General features: G+C 38.1%; 1 protein-coding gene across 1 annotated transcript in view; it reads right to left on the reverse strand.

Annotated features, from left to right (window-relative positions):
- The window catches only part of lyrm4b (LYR motif containing 4), a 57,582-nt gene that overhangs the window by 13,908 nt on the left and 25,553 nt on the right, over positions 1-18,121 (reverse strand). The window contains exon 2 of the mRNA XM_026329550.1: positions 17,881-18,001. Coding sequence (XP_026185335.1) covers positions 17,881-18,001 — 121 coding nt within the window. The remainder of the gene's footprint in view (positions 1-17,880; positions 18,002-18,121) is intronic.

Below are 18,121 nucleotides of genomic sequence, written 5' to 3' on the forward strand. Positions count from 1 at the left end.
ACTAATGTCATAAATAGTACCATTAATGAAATGTGTTATTCAAGCCATTAAGTCATTGTATAAAGATTACAAAGACACAAAAGACAAAGTTGTCAAAAAGAGATCATAGAGGCAGTATGATGCAGACCAGTGGAAGCTACAACCACAGATTTTTCACTGGACATTATATTGAAACCGCCTCACTTTACTCCACAATAGATGTCATTTCCTTAATTTAAAGTTTCTACTTGTCATTGTGGATTTAATAACTTTTGAATTTAAGATGAGGGATCATTGGAAGAAAATTCCACTACAGCAGATGTTTATCTGACAACGCTGTTAATAAATTTAAGAAAATGATTCCATCTTTATTTACATCTATGCCAAGTATAAACATAGTGGAGGGCAGCTGCTTCAATCCCACTCCCTACCAAATTGATCATGTTGTTGACAGCGCTGTAACCTCACTGCATGAAACGCTTGATTCTGTAGCCCCTCTGAAAAAGAAGTTAGTGATTCAGAGAAGACTAGCCCCATGGTATAATTTACATGTTCGTACCTTAAAGCAGGCATCACGAAGGCTGGAAAGGAAGTGGCGTTCCACAAACTTAGAGGAAATTTTTCTAGCCTGGAAAAACAGTCTACTAACATATAAAAAAGCTCTCCGTAAAGCCAGAACTGCATACTATTCATCACTAATAGAGGAAAATAAGAACAATCCCAGGTTTCTTTTCAGCACTGTAGCCAGGCTGACAAAAAGTCACAGCTCCGTTGAGCCCAGTGTTCCCTTAGCTCTCAGCAGTGATGAATTTATGAGTTTCTTTACAAATAAAATCAGAACTATTAGAGATAAAATTCAGCAGATGCTTCCTATACCTGCAATAAATGAATCTTCTACTACAGTAGCTCTTGAATCATCTGTAGGACCTCAGTTATGTTTAGACTGCTTCTCTCCCATAGATCTCTCTGAATTTACATCAGTAGTTGCTTCATCGAAATCATCAACGTGTCTCTTAGACCCCATCCCGACTAGACTGGTTAAAGGCACCCTGTCATTAATGAACTCATCTTTATTAGACTTGGTAAATTTATCTCTAGTATCAGGCTACGTACCACAGGCCTTTAAGACTGCAGTAATCAAACCTTTACTCAAAAAGCCTAGTCTTGATCCAGGAGTCTTGGCTAATTATATCCAACCTACCATTTATTAAACAGCACTGTTAAAAGTCACCAACGATCTTCTCTTAGCCTCAGATAATGGACTTGTTTCTATACTTGTCCTCCTAGACCTTAGTACTACATTCGACACCATTGACCACAACATCTTATTACAGAGACTGGAGCATGTGACTGGTATCAGAGGAACAGCGTTAAAATGGTTCCAATCATATTTATTAGACAGATTTCAATTTGTTAATTTCCATGATGAACCTTCCACGCGCATAAAAGTTAGTCATGGAGTTCCACAAGGTTCAGTGCTAGGACAGATTCTGTTCACCTTATACATGCTTCCTTTAGGCAATGTTATTAGGAAGCACTCTATTAAGTACCACTGCTATGCAGATGACACTCAGCTTTATCTATCTATGAAACCTGATAACACAAACCAGTTAGCTAGACTTCAGGCATGTATAAAGGACATAAAGGCCTGGATGACCAGTAACTTTCTACTTTTAAACTCAGAGAAAACAGAAGTTATTGTATTTGGGCCTAAAAACCTCAGAAACAGCTTTTCCTCAGCTTGCCTCTAGCATTACTGTGAAAAACCTGGGGGTTAATTTTGACCAGGATATGTCCTTTAATTAATAAAACAAATCTCTAAATCTCTTTCAGTTGCTCAACATTGCCAAAAGTAGGAACATCCTGTCTCAAAATGATGCAGAAAAACTAGTCCATGCATTTGTTACCTCAAGGCTAGATTACTGTAACTCATTACTATCTGGATGTCCCAATATCTCCATAAAAAGCCTCCAATTAATTCAGAATGCTGCAGCCAGAGTCCTGACAGGAACTAGCAAGAGAGATCATATTTCTCCTATATTAGCTTCTCTTCATTGGCTCCCTGTAAAATCCACAATAGAATTTAAAATCCTTTGTCTCACATACAAATCCCTTCATGATCAAGCTCCTTCATACCTTAAAGACCTAATAGTACCATATTATCCCAATATAGCACTTCCCCTCCCCTCTCTTCTCTCCTCCCACCTCATATATATTCCACCATTGAATGTCACTAACCTTGTGCTCTCTCTCTCCCCTAGTTTGTGCTCTCTCCCTCTCTCTCTCTCTCTCTGTATCTTCTGCAGGTGTCCCTGGTCCTGGAGCTGTTTATCGCTGATGTGCAGTTACTGGCCCCACCAACCTGCAGTGTCTATTTGTTGTTTATTGTTGCTGTTCTTTTCTCTCTGCTCTATCTACTCACCCCAACCGGTCGAGGCAGATGGCCGCCCAAACTGAGCCCGGTTCTGCTGGAGGTTTTTTCTTCCATTAAAGGGAGTTTTTCCTCTCCACTGTCACCAAGTGCTGCTCATAAGGGAAGTGTTGGGTTTTTAGTTTTAGTTTTTGTAAAGTGCCTTGAGATGATTTGTATTGTGATTTGGCACTATACAAATAAAAATGAATTGAATTGAATTACTAAAAGTAGCTTCACTCTGATGATTTAAAATGGAAATCGTGTAAGTACAATGTTACTTACACATTAGCACATCAGAAATAAATCTGAATCTAAATATACTGTAAAATTGAGCATAATGACGTAGGAATTTTTCTGTTATAATTACATTTTTCTAATAGTACATTTTTTCTCAAGCAGCACTTTCAATGCAAGTATTTTTTATATAACAGTACTGCACACCGTACCGGGTTTATTTTCATGACAGCGTTGTTTCCTTTGAAAATATGCATTGAAAAGAAAATGTGTCTAATCAATTGATATTCAATTTAAAATCTATATTTCAATTCTATATTTTATTTTAATTCTTGCCTATGTACTTTTAACTCATCTTTTATTTCTGTAAAGCACTTGTAATTACTCTGTGTATAAATTGTGCTATACAAATAAACTTGAACAAAGCCTTGCTTTGCAGACCCTCCTCTGTCCTAATGTCTACAGTGTCTTGTGTTTCTCTACCCCTACAGTTTAAATCAGACTTTTTGCATCAGCAAACTGATCCTGTCTGAAGACAAGGAGACTGAGACAAGATGAACACAGGCAGCAGGATAACTTCACAACTGAAACTGATACTACAGTTATTTTGATGCTGCAAGATCAGACACACCTACACACACCCAAAAACACACACTAGTTTTCTACAGTGCTGCATTAAGAACCTCCCCCTGCTCTCCTTTGAACGTGTGTGGGAGCGCCAGTTATTTTAATAAAGGCCTAGTGGGAGGTCTTCGTTTACACATCTCACTTACTGTTACTGTGTGCATGTGACCTTGGAAATCCCCTTCACAGAAGTCCCACCCACCAGCCTTAATGAGCGTGCCTGCCTGTCTCTTGTCTTCTTAATTGGCTACAATGACTTGAAAATACCCGCCCACTTGAGTCGTTTGCGACCAACTAGCTGTCACTGCTGGAGACCTTGCACTGACCAATCACGTTGCAGTTATAAAGTAATTAAACGTGAAGTGAAAGCAACACCCACATGGAAATAGACACATACACATGCACACACACGCTGCTAAAAATGTATTTGATTCTTCACATACATTAAAGCTTTACACACGCACATACACACAGAGCATAACAGTAATGTGAAGATTCTTTCAAAAGCTGCCGTTTTTTTTCACCTTCATTTTTTTCGTTCTGAGCACACACTAATTAGGGAGTGAGAGAAGATGAAGGCAAACTTGTGTATCAGAAGAAAATAACTGTTTCTGTCTGTGGAGTTTCCTCGCTAGTGGCCAGAATCTGCTGTGATCTCCCGTTTCAGTCCATTGTGCTGAGTGACGGATAGGAGAAAAGAAGATGAAAGGAAGAGAAGGAGGAGAGAAAAGCTGAGGAATGAAGGAAGGGAAAAGAGTAAGAAAATGTAAAGAAGAGCCAGTTATAAGTTGGAAGAGCTGTTACGCTTCCATTGTTCTGCTTCCTCTTTTGCCAATATCTTCTTCACATCTACTTTCCCCCATTGTCTTTCCATTCTCTGTTCATCAAATCAAGCAAAATCCTGAAGGCTCCTATCAATACAAACATTACTCTCAGGCATTTTGTTCAGATTGAGACAAACATTGCTTTTACTTCCACATTTATTTCAGGTTATTATTGTGAATAAATGAGAAAAACGACATGACATATTACAGCTGCAGAAATGGTGATATATCGGACAGATCTAAATTTATCAGGCAAAGTTAGAGACAGGATTCCAATTGTGCATCTGTTTCGCAGTTGGCAAATGCTGCATTTATTAAACTTCATGTTAATGATCAGCTGATTGAGTTCAAATGCTCGTATAAATAGAAACTGGAACTCATTAAGCTCAATCAGTATTTGGATCAAATGGTTTGTGAAAAATCTGATGTAAAAGTCAGTATGCTCCAGCTGTTATTGCAGTGAATCACGAAACCCAAAATCAATCATTAATCAACATTTCAGATTTTCTTCCATTCACCTTTTTCAGACTGTGCTAACAGATTGTGCTAATAGACACTATTAAAATCTAATATATTTAGCTATATAGTTAGAATTGAAATACATTAGTATTAATATACTAATAATATGGATTTGTTACTGGATAAAATGCAATCAGGCTCAAACCAAACTCCATCACAACGGCACCAAAAATGTTGTCAAATTAAGTTCCTAAACACTCTCGATCAAGCAGATGGCAGGTGTGTTCCAGAGCGGGGCTTTCCCTTCTCATGTTTGTGAGGTTTGAGCCGCCTGTTCACACTGTGAACAGACTCAGCTTCTCTCATTAATCGTCCCACTACTGCACCACAGAAGAGAAGAGGAGGATGACAGAAACACAGAAAAATAGTTGTAGAAACTCACATCGATACAGCCGAGCTAAGGAAAACGAGAAGCAGTGATTTTGAGAGAAGCAAATCAATAGACTGGTGGGCAATCTGCTGAAGAGGAGACAAGTGAACACAAAGTAGGGGAAACAACAGAGAAACAGAGCATTACAAACAGCAAAGTGCAGAAAAAACAAGTCAAAAAAAAAGAGTGAAATACAGAGTGACTCAAAGACGGAAGATGAGAGTCCTTCAGTAACAGGTTATGAAATGACAGCCCATTTCAGACTAATGGAGGAGAGGCAGACATTGATCTGCAGCTCGGCTTCATCAGCTTGGCCACAGAAACTATTCACTCCTTTTCATTCAATCAGACTGAATTTCATTTACTGTTTTTTTGTACAAAAAGTCAAAATGAACAGTGTTATTTCCTCGTGAAGAAAAAAAAACATTCAAATTGCAGGTTAAATACAGTAACTACAACTGTAAGAGGGACAGCAAGAAAATAACTGAGCCAGGTTAAACGTTTTTGCTGGACAGAATTTTTTTATGCATGTAAAATTTTCTCTTTAACTATGTGCAAAACCTCACCATCACTAATAATTCAGACCTCATTGGACTTCTAGATTTTAGGTCAAAACGTCTCACTACTCATCCAAGTGGCTTCATCAGTCTAAGAGAAAACTGGTATGGAACCTCCAATTTATCTTCCAGGTTGGTTTCACTCCACCCCTAGACCCATAGACTCATTAGGTGATCTATGTAAATCAGGTGAGAGTCTTTAGACCCACACTCCTGAGTTGGTTTCTCTTCACTTCACACCGGTCTTAGTGTTTGTGTTAGCTGTTAGTTATAAATTCATGGTCAAAAGAGGATGAATTTCAGTATATTTGTCAATACTTTCCTTCTAGATTCATCATAAGGTGACAAGGTCAGTAGCTTAAAAAGCTAATAACAGTCCCTTCAACCTCAGCTATAGTCTTTAGTGCTAATTAGCAAATGCTAGCATGCTAACGCTCTAATTTGGTAAACATTATACCAGTTAAATGTGAGCATGCTGCCAATGTCACCATGAGCATGCTGAAGCACCACTCTGCCTAAATACAGTCTCACAGAGCAGCCTTCATGAGTTAACATAGATCCACTAAGTCGGTAATTAAACCTTTATATTTTTCTATGAAAAGAAGTCTCATCATGCTAAAAGTGTCCTCCTGGTTTGGCAGTGAACAACGTTATGTGAAAGCACAAACACGGACAAGCTAAAATCTAAAGCACAAGGTTCAATTTGATGTTACAGAAGTCCTGAGAGCAGAGGCTGGTTATTAGAGCTCTACACAAATAAGAAATAAAGGGTTGCACTCTGGTCAGCCCCCCTGCCCCCCTGCCCCCCTCCCACAGCTGCATGTTGCAGTTGTGCTGCAACTTTTGCTGGTATTTTGCAAATTGACCTTAACTCCTGACCTTGTTGTTGTTGCTGATTTGTTGTATGGATAAGCTCAGACAGTGAACAGTTAGCAGTTAACTGTGAGTCCATATTATATGTTCACTTGTGTCACACTATGGAACTCCTCCTCCTCCACTAGATCACAAACTCACACTGCAAGCTTCTCCTTCTTCAATTACCAACTTTTATTAGTGTGTCGACTGTCTTACCAGAAGAAAATAAAGCCTACATTTTTAATATTTTATTTTTATATACATAATCTTAGATTTATTTATGGTTATATATATGTATTTAAATTTCTATTGTATTTAATTTAGCTCCATCTTTTGTTTTTATTTGGTTTTGTTTATATCTGTGTATGTGTGTTTTTGTGGTGCAGTGTAAACCTGGTCCAGTTCACTATATATTTCTGTACATTTGGGGAATGACTAAAGTCTTTTTTTGTCTCATCATAAGTCACGTCTACATTAGCTTCTAAAAAAACATTCTTGCTCCAAAATTAAACGTAGCTCGTTTCTGTATTTACCTTTGTGCATATAACCATACCATACCAGGTAATTCACTTCATACTACCTATACTGCAGCCGCCCTCTTTCTTGACTGGATGGTCAGCCAAAATGGAGAGAAAGATATGTTTATGAAATTACAGAGTTTAGTGTAGATGACATTAAGACACTGATAAAATGGACTGCAGGGAGCTGACTGTGGGTACAGCAGGAAACATCATATTTCTGCATGTTTGTGTTTAGCTTGTTCAACCGCTATTTGATGAACTGCTTACACAGTCTCCCTTTCAGCCAGACTTTGTTGCATGCATGATTAATGAGCAATGTGGACGTTGACTCAACATACTCAGCTGTGTGTGTGTGTGTGTGTGAGAGAGGCTCAGCCCTGCCTCTGTGTAAACATGGATAGACAGGTAAAAATAAAATGGAAAAGCAAACCAGAACCACTACCTTACTACCTTTGTTCCACAAGTTCAGGTTATGGGAAGCTCCCATACACAGGATGCTAAGTGGAATCAGACTAACAGGAATTGAATGAGAAGAGGCAGGCATGTTTGAAGGTCACAGACCAGAGAATATCCAGTGAGCCCCATGGAGATGTCATCAACTACATAACAGATTATATAAACCCTAGTGTGGACAAAACCATCCCCACCTGGACAGTGTGGGATCTCACCAAAATAAGATGAATAACCATCTCCAGCAAAACAAGGTCAGGGATGTGTGGTGTGAAAAGGCTGAGAGAAAATTAATCAGAGCAAGAAGTGGAACATGTTTTTTAACAGTTCAGGATCCTGCAGCACCTCTTCTACCTTAGTGTGAGTTAGAAGAAGGTCTTGTTGGTGTGGAAGACAACTAGCCTTGAGCTGGTAAAATATCATCTCCCTCTGCCCTCAATTACAACAGACCAGTTCCTTCTCATCCCATTTAATGAAAGTTCTGGAAAGACTGGTGTTGGCCCATCTCAGACCTGGTTGTGCACCCCTCTAGACCCACTACAGTTTGCTTACTGCCCTCAGGCTGGAGTCGGCAATGCTATCTTCATCATAAATATGGTCTATTAGTGTTTTGCAGCATCTTAAAAAATCTTGAATCTGTTTTTTAAAAAATATTTCTATACTAGTTAGACTTGTGCAGTCTATAATTTAGCCTTAAATTGTATTGTCTTCCAAGCTTAGCTGCTGCAGTAAACCAGTTTGTCTTTCGGGATCAAGACTGACAGGTTAAATCTTCTTCAGACCAACAACAGCAGGTCCAAACCATTACTCTTCTCCACAAATATTATACTAAATAATATTGGATGCTGTTCTGTTGTTTTAAAGCTCTTACATCCCATCTCCTACCTTTTATCTGTGCTAGCAATCTTTCTCTTTTCCAGGCAGTTTAAATCATCTGAACCAAACCGTCACCCACCTTCATGTGGGCGATTTTCCATTCACCTCATCCACTTACTGCTTCTCTCATTTCCATCATCTTCCTGCCTTCGTCCTCTTACTCTCTCCTCTCAAACTGTTGTCCTAACATTACATTGCCTTCTCTAGTCAATGAATTTCATCATGCTGTGTGTGTGTGTTTGGAGGATCATCATCGTGACTGCATCAGGACGTGGTATCCAAGAATAGAAGAAAAACAAACAAAAGAAAGAATCAGAAAATGACAGAAGATATGAAGGAGAAAATACTGCATAGTATAGGTGTGGTTCTAGTGCAGTATTACTATAATACTTCATGAAATCGACACAGTACTAAATAGGGCTCAATAGTTCATGTCCAAAATCAAGAAAAAAGTCAAAATGTCTACGAAGAACCTCTAAAAAATAACTATTTATATCAGCTGCATAATTTAATTTAACCATAGTTGCGTCAGCAGGTGACACAATAAACAATAATGTGATTTACTGCTAAATAGAAAACATCTGCTGAAATCCTGTTGCAACCTTACACTGCATAGTATATGGACAGGTTTAAACATTTTTTGGAGGTTTCTTTTCTTTTTAAATACTAATCAGCTATAAATCTGAATCTACTAATTACTAATAGAGAATGATTAATTTGTCTGTAATAAGCAGCATCCAGGAGGATTTAATGGTCCAGTGATGACTAGGGTCTATAGGAAACGGTGTTGAATGCTAAAAAAAAAAAAAAAAAAAAAAAAAAAAAATTGTCGCTTTAACTCATTGGTGATTCTCATTAAAATCAGAAGCATTTATATTGCTCTCACCATTTTAATTACATTTTTAGAAGTAGTAGTTATTGGTCTAAAGTGTCCAGTGTTATGCCATAGATTTAAAAAAAAAAAAAAAAAAATTCCGATCTGCTAGAGAGAATTACTGGATATTCTCTGGAAAATGGAAAATATCTTTTATTGTTTATTGCATACACTAAGCAGGTTATTAATACATGGCTTAATACTTTAAATGTATTTTACAATCTCATAATTAAGGGATGTTGCTATAAAAAAGAACTTTGGCTAAATATCTGAAATGCAACATTATTATTTTGTATTGAACTGAGAGGACACGCTTCCACATTAGGAAATCAAAACATGCACACATCGCATTTCGGGAACAATGCCACAGCAGTATTATAACTAATCCCTGTCCCATGTTATTGTAAAAATACTCCGAAACTCTCTGGTGTTGTTCCTGCAAGGACTTGGACAGAGAATGCTTTCTGGACTCTAAAAAGTTGAGCTTTGATTTCACAAAGTGCTATTTATAAAGCTGTATTGGGCAACTTGCTTCTGAGGGAAGCGAGGGATAACGGTTTGAATTTTTGAGGGCTTCAGTAGTGAGAATCAATACTCAGACTTCAATACGCAGAGAGTTTGTGGGGCTGGTGATGATGGGAGGACCAAAAGAGACTGAAAAGATGAGAGGAAGAAGATCTGATGCTACAGTAGAGTACAATCCTCTTTGACTCTTGACAGATTTTTTGGACTTCATGTTTTAAGTGTAGAAACAAACTCATATTTGTGTTATAAACCACCTCTGTGCAAAAGGCCAAAAATGGCAGGCCCCACAAAAAACGTGTTTTTACAGTTCCTGATTTCTTAATGATAAAACTCTGGAGTTCATGAAAAGTCAGACTCATTATAAATGATACTGAAGTTTGCACAGGGACAAACAGGGGAAACATGGAAACAACTGAGTGTGTTCAACACTTGCCCAACTTGGTTGCCTGAGTTAATGCATCTTTGGAGTTTTGCAGATGATGCAATTTAATATGGTTGTAGTGGCACTTTTACCTTGGCTAAGCCTGCCTTTGATGCTTTCTAGATACCATTTCCTTGTCATACACCCATTTTTGAGACCAAATCTAATTTATAATACTGTGTGCCATTTAATGAACTTTAAAAAAAGGTCTTGATCTCATTCACCCTACTTTATTAAAGTAACCACCCATAATAATATCTAGTCATAATAAAAGTCAAGGTTGCTGCAAGAATTTTAAGGTAAATCAAACTTTTATGGATTTTTGTTATGGATAATATCTTTGTGGGGCTGGAAGCTGTAGAGTATTTTACTTGTTAGGATCTTGTGGTGACAGTATAGTATGTTTATAATGATTAAACTGGGTGCATGCACTTCTAAACAAGAGAAAATGTAAGAAGATATCTGTGATAATTAGATCCTTTCCACAGATACAAAGATGAAACATCTTGTGATGACTCATGCTGAGAACCGCAGTCTCCAACACGACAATAAAGTTGAAATAACACCTCTCTGAAACACTTTCAACAACAACTGATCATTATAATCTGAAGGAAAAAATCTTCATTACATTACAGTAAATGCACAAACATAAAATAAACTTATGATATATTGTCTATGCCAACACATAATACTGACATATCCGAGAGAAGTCTGTGTAAGCAGATAACATTAAACCCAATGTTTCATTCGGGCTCTAATTAAAATGGCTTCTTTTCGGGATGACTGATGGCTTTAAACCAGAATTAAATTTTGAGCTAGACCTGTGCTTCTCCTGCTGCCTCAGAATAATGTTTTTTTGGGCAGAGAGAAAGAGAAGAAGAGGGAGTAAAACCCTGTCTGCTTTTATCTACCTGAAAAGCCCACTCTTCTTTTTAACAGGGTTAGTATAGATTCATATACAATATGTGTGTGTTACTGTGTGCGCACTGGTCTAAAGCTTGGTAAAGCTACCAGCACCCGTGGGGCAGTCAGGTGTAAAAGCAGCAATAAAGGCGTGGGATTTCTAAAGGATGGAGGGAGGAAGGCTGGGGATTTTCACAGATTTAAAGATGGAAGAAGAGCAGGCTAGGGAAATTGGGAGAAAAAAGGACAAGCATGAAGCAGAGAGGAAAGAAGTAAGAAAGAAAAGTGGAAGGGTAAGAGTGAGGTGAACTGGAGGAGGCGGTGGTGGTGAGGTGACGCAGGCTTTCACACAGGGTGTTGCCCTACTTTTCAGTTCAGTTGCTGTCTGCTTCATGTTTTCCCTAAATCTCTGGCTTTCCCCAAAATGAGCTGAACCATAGCTACAACTGTGTCAGAAAACAGGTGTGGGGGGTGAATTTCACAGGCCATCTCCTGCATCAATAAACATGTGGTATTATTGGTGTGTTGCTTGGTTGCATTTACCATGATTTTAAGGCAGTATGAAATGTAAATATTCTTTTCAACAGCTGTGTGTAGCATCATAAAAGTTTTCATTACAAAGTAGGGGCTGCAGCAACACCAGGGCTGTTTTCATTATGATGCTTTTGATATTCCCTGATATTAAGAACAGTTTTATAGCTTGTAACATTATGACTCTCAATAAAATTTTAGTCTACATTCATTCAAACCTGACAACTAAGTCATAAGATTTACTCATAAGATCGTCCTATCTGGAGTGTCAACTTGAGAGCAATCAAACTATTTGTAATGATAGAACTTCACAGGTAGGCGTCTATATTTGAATTCACATGCACTGGAATAGAAATGTATTTGAGTCCCTCAATTTGCAGGTAAATCTAGCATCCTTCGTGTCATGCCATCAAAACATCAGAGAAATTCTCTGTATTTTTTTAAGTTGGAGATGGGAGTGATTGAGATTCTTGCCGACCCCTGAGAGCCGTTAACAGGGGCCTGTTTCCCTGGACCTGGCAGGTATAACTCACAGCACGATGTGGCATTTAATCTCAATTGAGCCAAAACGGCTGAAGGCTGTGTGACATTGCAGTGACATTAAGCAGCCGTAATCTGTGAAAAATTGCTCTTCAGAGGACACACACACACACACACACACACACACACACACACACACACACACACACACACACACACACACACACACACACACACACAGATGATAAAGTGAAGCCATAACATTAACAAGTCCTACATAGAGAGTGTTTCTGTTTCTGCAAGCGTGTGTGTATGTGTATGTGTGTGAGCACTGGGTAATTCCAGCACAAGTGGGGCACACACTGTAAACACACAGACAGAACAGCTGCATCTATCCATCATACAACATTCAACTCTGTAAACCAGCATTTTACTTCTCTTCCCTTTTTCTCTCCTCCACTTTGCTCTGCTTCTCCCTTTCAGTCATTGTCATTCACATGTACATTTTATCACGTTATGCCATATCATGATATGTTTTTCTACCTCATTTCCCTTTGCATATCTTTTTCTTAAACTGCCTTCATGTTACCTACTCCAACAAAACACACAATGCCACGATTTCTCATCAAACAATACACCCTAGTGTAGCTTCCTCTCCACCGACAGGCGGTTCTGCAGCTGCAATCCATCATCTTTACACCCTAACTAACAGCCAAGACACACAGCAAAATGAACTTAACTACACACACATACAGATACACAGCCATATTTTAGAATAAATTAAAGCATTTAAGCATACACACAGTCAAAGAGGCACACTAAGACACCCACATAGGTACACAAGCACCTAACACACAGAAGAAAGAGGAGAGATTCCAAAAAGCAATCTAACTAACAATCTGGTTTATTATATCTGCTTTTTTGGGCACATATGTTCATTTGTAAACCTTTAAACTGTACTTTTCCACAGTGCAGGTAGATTTTGGTGCTGGAGACTGTAACCTCTGTCAACTATACTAGCTACTGTACATGCAACAAAATCTTTGTGAGAAAGCAGCGAAAAAAAATCAAAACACCTACTTAAGTAGAAATAATGTTTTCAAATGCTCTGTCAGCCAATTGTATTTATATTTTAGTATCTTTCAAAATGATTTTATCAGGTTTAAAATAAACAGGTTCCAGAGATTTTCAAGAATTCAGATTAAGTAAATAGATTCAATACGGATGCAGAATAAAATGCCAAAACTCCATGATAAAGTCCTCTTATTGTTTAGTTAGGAAATGCAGTAATGTTTTCTTAAAAAATGCCTTAGGTTTATTTTGATCCTTTAATTAATTTCCTTTAGGGACAGCAGTACTCGTTTAATAAATGTAAGTGCTGAGCCATGCTTTCCCATCTGGCCAAGACTCAACAGAAACAGAAGTTATCATCTTTGCTCCATATGACACCTGTTACCTTCTCACTCACATCAACTAACAACAACATCTGTCTGTTCATAAGTACAGCAAAGCACTGCAAGCTCCAATAAAATTTACGTGGATTATTTTACCAAGGTGTATGTTCTGGTAGACAACTAGTTCTTCAAGATAAGAATCATCAGTTTGGCCTGAACTCTTTTTGTTTTTGCAGCTACATGAAACAAATTGAATTTTTAACAATAACTGTCTAAAAATCACAAACTGGCTGCAAGTGACAAAATGATAAACATAACATTGTAAAGTGTAAGAATGAACTCATCAATGCTTTATAGTGGACAAATAAGTAAGGATCAGCTGCCAGGTCACTTTGGAGTGTGTTATCATAGTGCTTAATCAGTACTAAGGTATATGCTGTGTCACAATTGTCAGAGGCTAAAAATCTACTTTGTGTGTATGTGTTTTGTTATATTCTTCTCAACAATGCAGAAAGGTAACTGTGCTTAAGTCAAAATCAACAAACATAAACTACCTGAAGCCACAGTCTCTGCATCTAATCTAAACTACAGTGATGATGGTGTACTCTGTATATTTAAATACTGCCACATCTGCTGTTTTGTGCATTAACTCATGCTGGTGTTCATGAACAAGATGCAAACTGGAGAGATTTAAAACCACATTTAAGTCCTAGTGCTAAGGAAGAATTTGTTAGAGGCTGGTGTGCAGACAATCTGCTGCTTACTCCAAAGGCAAACTCCTCACAGACTTTGGTTGCCCAACAAAAGTCAGTTCTCACCAGTGATGGCCGTACATCTCTAACAGTCTGATTTCTCAAATGTCTAACAACCATCAAGGATTTTAGCTAAGCTAGTGGCAAGACTCTGTAGGGATGATCAGTGGCCTCCACAATTTTGGTCCACACAGAAAAATCGAATTAACTATTGAACCGATTGCCACAACGTTTGGTCCACACCTTCATGTTAACCTTAGGGTGGATTGTAATTACATTTTGTGATTTCATTGTTATCACCTGGTCAAGATTTCAGTGTGTCCAGTACTTTAACTTATGACCAAATACAACAGACTGGATAAAAAGATAAAATATACATTCCTGCCACAATGCAAATGCCAAGTGAAAATATCACCAAAACATGGGCTGCCATCTTGCTTTTATGATACATTTTGCAACCAGATTCTGTGCAGTAGTGACCAGAGGTGCAGCTGTGATATAAAGATCAATGACCACACAAATAGGCATGATAGTCTCTATCTAAAGTGAAAGAAACCAACTTTGTCAAAAAACTGATCACATTCAATAATATACCTGATAAACCCCTGAGTTCAAAACACTGCTCTATATCCTAACAGGGCTCCTGGCATGACTTGATTTGTTTGCTGTCTTCTGAATGAGTGGATGTGTTGCTACACCAAAATGCATAACTAAAACCCACAGCAGAATTCATTCCACTTCTTGGTTAGATGTGTCTGGAGTGAGAATATAACCACAAATATCAAGGAGCTTGGTTGATGCAAAATTGTTGACTTTGCGGACTCCTGTCTCAGTATGCACACTGCACAGGGTCTGTACTGACAAACTATATCACTCCAGAAACAAAGTGTGACAAGTCAGACTGCTTCCTCTAGAGGGTCCCAGAGCAGTTGTTTTGGTCCACACCTAAATAAATTACTGTGTTCAGATCTGCCCAAACAAATCATGCCAAAGGGGAAAACAAACCAGAGTCAGATTGAACCAGACTGAACACAGGTTTGAAAACACCATTAGTATTTTGTGGCACCGCACACAAAATGGAAAATCAGCACAAACCTCATCAATAAAAAAAGCAAACAGAGTCTTCTTTCTACGACAGCTCATGAAACTTAAGAGCTAGACAGCTTCTGCTCTATTCTAACAGTGAAATAACTGAAAGCACTCTCACATCATCTATAAAAGTGCAGAAACACACACTCAGTGAGTGAAATATCCTAACAGACTAAATCAGTTAAACCACCTCACTACACACAATCTGCAAAAAGAACAAAGAAAACTATTTCACATCCTAATCACCAAGCTCATCACTGTGTCCAGGTCCAGACTGCTAGAAGATGCCATAAGTCACTACTCACAAAGACTAAATGCATCAGGAAAAGCTTTTCCCCCTTTTTACACAGAGCTCTTGAAATTAAACCAATATACCGCTCAATGAATGTGATGTATGAGCTGTAACTACCAATATTGGATTGGCAGGATCTTTGCATCACTACAATAAAGAAGTTTGTTAAATAATTAATTCTTGGTCATATTCCAGGACAGATGTGGACAGCTGCAGTATATTGTATAGATTTTACAAATGGGAGCATGATTGTGCAAACACTAGAAGACATGACTGCAGTCTACTGACAACAAGAAAAAGGTCTCCTATTTCCTGTACTCAGTCTTATTGAAAGCTTCAACACTGAATATGTTTCCAAAAATGAACTACAGCATGTTAGATACTAGAGAAATGGTATCAACACTGGAGCAACTTTTACAACTGCTAAAATGTTATGAAAAGACAAATGAGTCAGAGCATCTCTGAAAGAACAAAGCACGGCAGGGTCAACTCTGGTGAATACCTACTGACAATGGTCAGAGGAGGGACAGTTGTCAAACAAACTGGCATTTTCAGTAGCACATGAATTTGTTTCACTTTTAGTCTTTTGACAACAATGTTTTGATATTTATTAGTTTTAGTCTAGTCTTAATTAAAAATGAATCATTTTAGTCGTTTTTCAAACATTTTTCTCCTGCATTTTTTCAAAACCTTTATTTTGCACAGTTACCGTGGTTATAGTCGTCGTTATCTTGGTTGTGCACAGTTACCTGGTTACGGGTGTTGCCTCCAAACCAACAAGGTTTGTGGAAAAGATGGTTGACTTGTTCAGTGTGCCTCTGCTCTGTATAAACTGGATTCACACTTTGAATAAAAGACTGTTCACTGGCTTCAGTCTGGCAGCAGAAGATAAACTGTGGGACATTAAAACAGTGGTTTGTATGTAGCCAACATCTACTGCAAGAGATAGTTGACTGTCTATGTTTGTCCTGTAACTGACTCAATCATTTTGGTAGCAGTTCAAAAGATATCTGAAAGTAGCTTTAACATTACATCTACATCCTCAGACCTTCATCATAAATTATTTTAACTTTTGCTGCTGCATTTTCACAGTTTGTCTCTGTTTTTGGGTCTTTTTCGGTCTAATTCTCAGTGGATTATAGATGGATTTAGTTCAGAAAGCTATTTTTTCAAATAAACTGTAAGATCAGACTGCAGAGATAGAAAGTGAATGCAAGACTCTTACTGTGGTGAAATGCATCACATGTACATTTATACATTTTTAAACAAGAGATGTTTTGGCTTTTGAAGGAAACTGATGAGCTGATCACAAGCTACAGTTTGTCAGTCCACAGATGCTGCAGGTTGTTGCATAAGACGTACTCTTAAAATGGTAATTACTTCATGTCCATTTGTTTGTCTTTCACATTCTATTTTAAAATATTCTTGACCTCATTTTATGTGACTCCATGCCTGCTTGTTTTTCTTATGCAGTGGAATAATTGCTGAGCCACACTGTGCCTAAACCATAAAATGATAAAATAAAAATGACTGCATTACTGCTGCATTTATCATTTTATTTATATTTCCTTTCTTTTTATTTCATGTTTTATGAGCGCAAATTCATCTTTTCTTTTTTTAAGTGCTTCATAAATATTATAGTTCTTTCATCTATTGTTATCACCACCATTATCATCATGACTGCCTCCTATTCACAAATGTCAGTATGTAAATTTGATCATTAAAGTTGACTCCAGTAAACTCAGAGGAGCTGACTGACAGCTGGAGTGTTTGTTTGCTGAATGTGAAATTTATCAGTCTATGTTTATGAATATGTGTGTGTCTGCAAAGATCCATCATATGACCAAGTCCACCAACACATTCCTCCCACCACTGCCTGATGTGTGTGATGCATTCACAAACCTACATGACCTACAAATCCTACTGCTCTAACATATGCACTCACACATTTATGTGTGTGTATTTCAGATGAAAGGCAGTACGAAAGGCAAGCAGAGACTAACAATCCCCCGTTGGGGCTGCTGTTGCATTATTGGAACTAAGTGACCAGCAGTGAAGTGATTAGCTCAGAGTTGCCACATTTATAAAGGCGTGTGTGGGTGTGCGTGTATGCCAGGTGGTCAATCAGTAAACAGGTGTTCATCTGCATACTAGTCAACTTGGTTAACCTGAGGGAGAGTTTGTGAGTGTGCAGTTGTATGGCTATCTTTGTGAGGACACGTTAGAGTTTTGCAGCTTTGGTGTGAGGGCATTTTTGTAAAATACAGCATTTTGCCTGGTCCTCATTTTCTAGAGCGAGGTGAAATGTTTGTGTGGTTTAGGTTAGAGTGAGGGTGAGAACTGGGGTTCTTCAAAAACTGTCCTCACAAAGGTAGAAGCATGTGTGTGTACAGTCACCTGTCTCTGTATCAGTGCCAGTGTCTGCTGTCCCTCCTCAATCAGTCTCTCCACAGCTCTGGGATCATCTACTTTCCTGTTGGCCCTGAAGGTATCACGCACACGCCGCAGTGCATAGGTCCTGTAACACAAACATATACACACAACGACACACACTATTTTTTAAAATCAATCCATTTACAGTGGAAAAAAACAACACTTAAATAAAAACAACAAATATGTGTAGTTGAGACACAGAACC

This window comes from Mastacembelus armatus, unplaced genomic scaffold (assembly GCF_900324485.2).
Source record: "Mastacembelus armatus unplaced genomic scaffold, fMasArm1.2, whole genome shotgun sequence".
In the NCBI taxonomy this organism is placed as follows: domain Eukaryota; kingdom Metazoa; phylum Chordata; class Actinopteri; order Synbranchiformes; family Mastacembelidae; genus Mastacembelus; species Mastacembelus armatus.